At 46.8% G+C, this 7,060-nt stretch overlaps 2 protein-coding genes across 5 annotated transcripts in view; one reads left to right on the top strand and one right to left on the bottom strand.

Moving 5' to 3' along the window:
• ENOPH1 (enolase-phosphatase 1) overlaps window positions 1-3,906 on the bottom strand; it is a 9,712-nt gene extending 5,806 nt beyond the window's left edge. Inside the window, exons 1-3 of the mRNA XM_009647483.2 lie at window positions 3,865-3,906; window positions 3,637-3,738; window positions 2,690-2,892 (exon numbers count right to left, since the gene is read on the bottom strand). Of these exons, the coding sequence (XP_009645778.1) occupies window positions 2,690-2,892; window positions 3,637-3,738; window positions 3,865-3,906 (347 nt within the window). The remainder of the gene's footprint in view (window positions 1-2,689; window positions 2,893-3,636; window positions 3,739-3,864) is intronic.
• HNRNPDL (heterogeneous nuclear ribonucleoprotein D like) overlaps window positions 1-7,060 on the top strand; it is a 15,353-nt gene that overhangs the window by 2,924 nt on the left and 5,369 nt on the right. For all 4 annotated transcript variants that reach the window (XR_004843128.1, XM_009647469.2, XM_035902814.1 and 1 more), the window contains exon 2: window positions 5,169-5,173. The gene's annotated coding sequence lies outside the window, so the exon portion shown is untranslated. The remainder of the gene's footprint in view (window positions 1-5,168; window positions 5,174-7,060) is intronic.

Genomic DNA, 7,060 nt, shown 5'->3' with positions numbered 1-7,060 from the left:
CCTGGGTCCTCCTTCTTGCGCTTTTTGAAGACTGGAGTGACATTGGCTATCTTCCAGTCCTCAGGCACCTCTCCTGTTCTCCACGACCTTTCATAGATGATGGAGAGTGGCTCAGCAATGACATCTGCCAGCTCCTTCAGCACTCGCAGGTGCATTCCATCGGGACCCATGGGTTTGTGGGTGTCCAGCTTCCTTAAAAGATCCCTAACCTGATCCACCTCAACCAAGGGAAGGTCATCCTTTGTCCAGGCTTGCTCGCTTACCTCCAAGGACTGGGGAGCCTGAGGGCCAGCCTTGGCAGTGAAGACTGAAGCAAAGGCGGCATTCAGTAACTCTGCCTTCTCTGCATCTTCTGTCACCAGGGCGCCTATTTTGTTCAGCAGCGGTCCCACATTTCCCCTAGTCTTCCGTTTGCTGCTGGTATACTTGAAGAAGCCCTTCTTGTTATCCCTGATATCCTTTGTGAGACTTAGTTACAGGTGGACCTTGGCCTTTCTAGTTGCTTCCCTGCATGCTCTGGCAGCACTCCTGTATGCCTCCCAAGTGGCCTGACCCTCTTTCCAGATTCCATAGAGCTTTCTCTTTTCTTTGAGTTTTACTAGAAGCTCCTTGATCATCCATGCAGGCCTCCTGCCTCGTTTACTTGATTTTCTACTCATGTGGGATGCACTGATCCTGAGCACGGAGGAAGAGCTGCTAAAATAGCAGCCAGCTCTCTTGAACTCCCCTACCTTCAAGAGCCTTAGCCCCTGGAATTCTTCCAAGTAGGTCCCTGAAGAGGCCAAAGTTAGCTCTCCTGAAATCCAGTGTTGCAGTCCTACTTGTTGATCTGCTTCCACCACGCAGAATCCGCAACTCCACCAGCTCATGGTTACTGCAGCCAAGACTGCCCCCTACCTTCACATCCTCAACCAGTTCTTCTTTATTTGCCAGCACAAGGTCCAGTAGCGCTCCACTTCTTGTTGGCTCCTCCACCACCTGAGTCAAAAAGTTATCATCAGTGTTCTGCAGGAACCTCCTGGACTGTGCATACCTTGCTGTGTGGTCCTTCCAGCTGATATCAGGATAGTTGAAGTCACCCATGAGAACCAGAGAAGATGTGATCCCCAGAGAATCAAGTTTCATCCCAGTCCAAATCGCAGCCTTCCCACCTGTGTTGCCCAGCTCTGTGTGGCCACTTGGGTGGAGGCCCAAACAGACTGCCCCCAAAAATGGGTCCTGACTGCCTGAAGAAAGAGGACTCCCAATAGGTGCAAAAGGAGTTGGATTAAGTTTTGCAGACTTGTAGCTGTCAGCTGGCCCTTTCTTCATCTCGGCCATCTGCTCAGGGCCTTGTTGTGTTATGTATTTAAATAAAAAAAAATTTTTTTTTCATAGTTATTTATTAAATGTCTCTGGTGTCAGCTGAAAATATTTTGAGTTTGTACGGCACCTGCAGAAACTCCCAGCCACCCTCATGTTTTCATATACTGACTTCCATGTCTGGATTTCAGACACTGATGTGACAGATACGGTTGGGCGAGGGGCAGACTTTAGAGATCTCATTCCTTGGATGCTGCCAAGCAGCAAGGCTAGCTCCACAGTTTTGGGGCCACTATAAGACAATTAGGCCCGTTTCTAAAAAGAAAACCAACAGGATGGCTGTCCCTCTTGACTTGCTTCTGGGTTTTGTTGCTTTCTCTGGTGGATGTTTAAATTTTTCTGTGAGCTCTTTTTCTCCTTCCTCATTCTTCCTTTGGGAAAACACTTTCTGAACTTAAGAGTCTGTTTTACTTCCTTAGGAACTTGGAATGCATATTTTAACCAGGTATCTCTCGATGTAAATAAGAAGATCAGGCTTAACTCCAGTTGCCCCTACTTATGCACTCTTGTGTTGTGGCTGAAACATAAAGAGAAGCCTGAAGACAAAAAGAAGTGGAGATGCAGGAAACACTCAAGTAAGAGACAAACCAGGAAGCAACAACTGAAGGGACCTGACCCTGCAACCCCAGCTTGTTTAGGCTTGTTCCAAAATGTGAATGCAATTCAGGAATAGAAAAATGCAAGATGGAGAACTGTAAGAAGTTCGTACTTGTGCCTCAGTCTCCTGGTTTACCAAGAAATCTCTGTAGAGATATACTGAGACATTTTCTGAATTTTTAGTGCAGAAGATAGTCATCCCGGATGAATGTTCCGCCAGTCATGGGAGCAGAATCACCCCATGTCATGCCTCCATTATCTTGTTCTCTTTTTCAGACCCTGTCTCCTTTATGGACCCTGCCTAGGTGGCTGGAGAACTAGCTGTTCCCCAGCATGTACCTGCAGATTATTCCTTAAGGAGAAACACTCTCACCCACTTGTCATCTTCCCAGTGGAGACTGAAACAACTTGGTCAGTCCTGAGACTACTGTAAGCTTTTGGTTCCCTAGATCCAAAGATTAAGCTCAATGAATTTGTGTTTCACTGTATGATCAAGTTTGAAATGAAGTGTCTGCAGTTGGTTCCACAACAGCAGTGCCCTGGCTTAAGCCACAACTGAACGGAAATGTATTGGCTTCTCCACCAAGGTTGTAATTTGCATTTGTACCTGGGGCCGTTTCCAGGAGTAGCTTATGCAGCTATCCTGCTAATAGACATCTAGAAAAGATGCACCCCATACCTGCCCCAGGGAAAGGGGCACACATTTGCTCATGCACACACAATTACTCACTCTCCTTTGACATGCCCAGTTGCATAGGCTGCCCTCCACATGTGGCCCTGCAGCTGCTTCAGTGCTGTGGTCTTCCTGTCCAGAGACATCTGCCAGTGCACATTGTCAACGACCGCCTGGATGACCCGCTCCAGCTCCTCTTCCCCGCTTCCACTCTCCAAAGGGATTGGCACGGCCCCGTCCAAATTGGAGTCCTCCTGTGCCTGGAAATCACCCATGATAAAAAGAGGTGAGGGAAGAGGTGGAGTGATCTCAAGATCTCAATTTAGGAAAGGGGTATAACACCCACACCAACGCTCCTCTGTGCAGGACACAGCTTGAACTGCTCTTCACATGAAGGGTTACAACATTGTTTGTATGCTTTTCTCAATGGGAAACTCAGACTTCAGTAGCATCTAGAAACACTTGCTTGGATTGTACTTTCCAAATCCAACAATTAGCACTACCGTAGCTGTACTGTAAATACTTTAAGGAGAATTATACTTGCTTAAGTATTAATTACTGAAATTAAGGCAAAGCCAGCCACAGGTCTCAAACTGATGCCGTGTCCCTGTAGAGAGGCAGGATACACTGCCCTCTGCGGGAGAAGTACTCTTGCCATCGCTCCATGCTGCTTCCCGAACAGGTGCCTGGAAGCCACAAGCCGCAGATTCAGCAAGAGAAGGGCACAGTGCAGGCATGAAGCTAAAAAGCCATGGTTCGATGCCCACTCCGGGGGCCGTGAAGACCAAGGCGATAAGGAAAGCAGCTGAGCTACTGCCCACTGAGCATCAGCCCTTCCCCGAGCACAACCCCAGGCTTTGGGTGGGGGAGAATCAGCCCATTGAGGCAACCAGCCTCCATGGGGAGCAAAGAGAGGAATGGGCTTGTGTTGGGTGATGAGGGAGTCCGAGTGGCCTGAATTCTCAGGCACGCCGTGAAAACCTGGAGAGACTCCATTACTTAACCTGTTTCCTCAGAAGTCCGACGTCCCGCTGGCACTCCTCCTCCTCCCAGTGAGTGCGCAGATATTCCTTCACGTTGTCTTTGATGTAAGGGAACAAGGTCTCCTGGCAGCACACAAGAAAAACAGGCAGCTCCTTTAACCTGGCAGAGATAAGGCTGACTTGCTTTTAAAGCAACCATTTGCACATGCTGGTGTGTACGGTTATTTTTCCTGCTCGAGCTTCCCCTACGGTACTGCAGCTTGTGAAACTGCCTGCCAAGGGTGTCTGCATGGTCGCAGGACAGAGTCAACCTTGGGCCAAGATTAGTGCAGGTGGATTTTTGCACAAATGCTTATGTAGCTGCAACTTTTAAAAATCCCAGGATGGAAAGGTGGGTGATAACATTTACTGGGCTTGCCAAAAAATGTCGAAACTGGCAGACATGACTCCAAGTTCTCATCAGCTGAGGAGTACAAGGCTGACTGTGTATGTATTCTGAACTGACAAATTATACTACTCTATTTTTAATGGGGTGCTTGTCCTAGCAAAGGTCATTCTTAAAACACATCTCAACTTCTCACCAGAGCTAGAGGACCTTTTAAAAAGAAAAGTCTAGTCCAGTGACATTGAGCTCCATAGGACAGTCTTGCGAATGAAATAAAATGGGGTTAGGGAAAATTGCTACAGGAGAACTACAAACCTTCCCAGAGATCCCAAGGGCAACTAGAAATAATTACAAATTGCTCTCATTAGTGGTGTTTCACAACTAAGAAGCCACAAGCAGCACCACGACGGCATCTCTGGGTGCAGGAAGAGCCTCAGGACAAGGGGAAGGGGAGGGATCTCCTTCCTTTGGGTACAGAACCCATCTTTTCTTAACTGGGAAAAATTTAGGATGAGGAGAAGATGGGAGGAAACTAACCTGAACTCATGGCTCAAAAATGGCCAGTGATATTTTTCTCCTCACTATATGTCACCTTTAACTTGTTACTGAATTAAGAAAAATGGTGGTCTTGAGAATGTGATGTGGTGGCAGAAGTGCAGGATTTTCTATTACTCCAATATTGCGTTTTCCATGTGTATTTTAAAAACAATGTAAATTTAGGGGAAAGGAAAATCTCTTAAATGCCTAGAAAATTACCACAAATTTGGCTACCCCCAGTTACTCTCATTTCCTTTATTTGAGCTTAGTTACTTTCCAACTATCTTTTAAAGCATGAAGGAAATTAAAGAGTATTCACCGGGAAATGTGACCAACCTGCTGACTTGGTTTAACTTCCTTTACAACTCAGATGTCAAAAGGTCCCAATTAGTTTCCAAAAGCAGTGTTTCCTGCTCTTGTGCTGGCAAAGAAGAAAGGCTCTGAAAACGCATCTCTGAGGCTTCAGCTTTCAGCAAAAGTTGGCAGCTGCAGACTTTTGAATAGGCTTAACTGGGGCTGTTACTGACCTTTATAAGTTCACCAACTTCTCTTTTATCTTGGCTAGCAGGAGACCCAAGCCTGCCTGTGCACAGCTCCCATCGCTCTGTCCATCTCCTGTGGATGCCAGGGAGATGGGTGCTATCACCCCACCACACCACTGGACGGCCGGGTTCCTCAGCAACATCCAGCCCCAGATGTGGCTGCCCCAACACAGCTTGGCAGGATGGAGAAACAGCCATCAGCAAACACAGCTCGACAGCCCTCCTTCCTAAGCTTTCGCAACTGCTCACATCAATGTTAAACCTAGTATAGAAAGGATGGTAATTTTTACCATCAGTAGACATCCACGTAGCATGCTGTAATTAGCACTTGTAGGAGTTCAAGCGATCAGCGTCAATTTTCCTCTCAATGTCCATGCACTTTGCTTTTTTACAGGAGATCAGCAAATCCCAGGGGATGTACTTTATCAAATTACATCTCTCCCCTGCCATCTACTTCTCTCTGCCAGGGTAGACCAAGCAAAAGAGAAAACTTGGTGACCTCTAACTAGGGGACACCAAATATTCTCTTTTCTGGTATCTTTCCTTAACCTACCCCTCAACTGGTTTATTCTATTTCCTTACTTTGCATATTCAATAATTGTAATACTAAAGAAAGTATTAAATTAAATCCTTTAATATTAAAGAATAAAATTCCTCCAGAACCAGCAGTGGACCTTTTAAAGGGAAATAGAAATTATGGAGGTTAACTGAAAGTCCAAGTGAAATAATCTGTTTCAAGCATTTTCAGGATTTCCAGCACACTGAGTTTTATTGAGAACCATAACTCATTTGGCCTCCCTGCAACAGAAAGATTTTTGGTAGGAAACCATCTCAGGTGTATTGCATGTTATTTGCACAACAGCAAAATGGATTCAAGGTGGATACAAGGAACTTTGCTGCTCTGTTAGATGTTGAGTAAGAAATCTGAACTGTTCAACTGAAAGATATGGAGGGGAGGGAGGCAGCTGTAATGCCACCTAGACCTGAAGTTTCTTCAAGAGCACTGGAAGAACATGGACAGGAAAGAAGTAGGTCATGTTGCTCATCTGTTAAACTGTGTCAGCAGAAACATCTAGAAAGCCTGGCAAGAGCCTTCACCCCTCCATGCATCAATGTGGGTCGCAAAGCACCTTTGTAAACTACCAGCAAAAAGGATCTACCAGAAGCTATAATGTCTGATGGAGAAATACAGGTTAGTGGCAGGAGCAGGGATAATTCCGTTTGGTGTTTTACGTAGATGCAAATTCCTCCATCCTGTGAAGCACACAAGCTTGGTGATGGACCAAAACCTCTTGGGGAGGAGGGACCCACAGCGGTTGGAGAACTTCAAATTTTAATAGCATATTTACAGTGTTTGTTCAGATGCATCCTGCTGGGCTCGCAGACTTCCTGGTCCCCTGGCTTCTGCAACTAAACCAACATTTTCAATAGTCTTAAGCCTTCTCCAAGGCAAGGGAAGCCACTCATACATATTCACTGTTAGTACAACCCTCCTCATGTACACTTGATGCACTCTCTGTGCTACCCTCCCCGTGTACTGCTCCTGTGCATGCTGGAGGAAGGACATATGTCTCTGGTGACATTGGAGGCACCTGACTGTGCCACCCTTTGGAAGGAAAAAGGCAGCGGATAACCGCGAGATTGTACTTCAGGCTCGGCGAGGGTGAGGTGCTGCAGCTCCAGCCACCTGAGCAGCAGCGATGCTCAAGGGCTTTTTCTAAATGAGGCTGAGAGCACTCCAACTGCCCTATATTCATGAAAAAGATAATTTACTGAACTGCCCTGGATCTGAATAGTTCCCTGTTCCCCTGGCCACAAACGAGGCAGACGACCGTTAAAATGAGACGTATTTTCTCGTGAGCATTCATCAGAAAAACACGGAAGACGTGTCACGGTTTTACGCTTCTGGAGGAAACTCGGGCCTGCCCTCCGCAGGGCTGCAGGCGCGGGAGAGGCACTTCCCCGCCGCGGGGGGGCCGTG

Source organism: Egretta garzetta, unplaced genomic scaffold, assembly GCF_000687185.1.
Source record: "Egretta garzetta isolate BGI_Z169 unplaced genomic scaffold, ASM68718v1 scaffold89, whole genome shotgun sequence".
Taxonomy (NCBI): Eukaryota; Metazoa; Chordata; class Aves; order Pelecaniformes; family Ardeidae; genus Egretta; species Egretta garzetta.
Note: the sequence above shows the minus strand (reverse complement) of the source record. Positions and strands in the feature narration are given on the sequence as shown.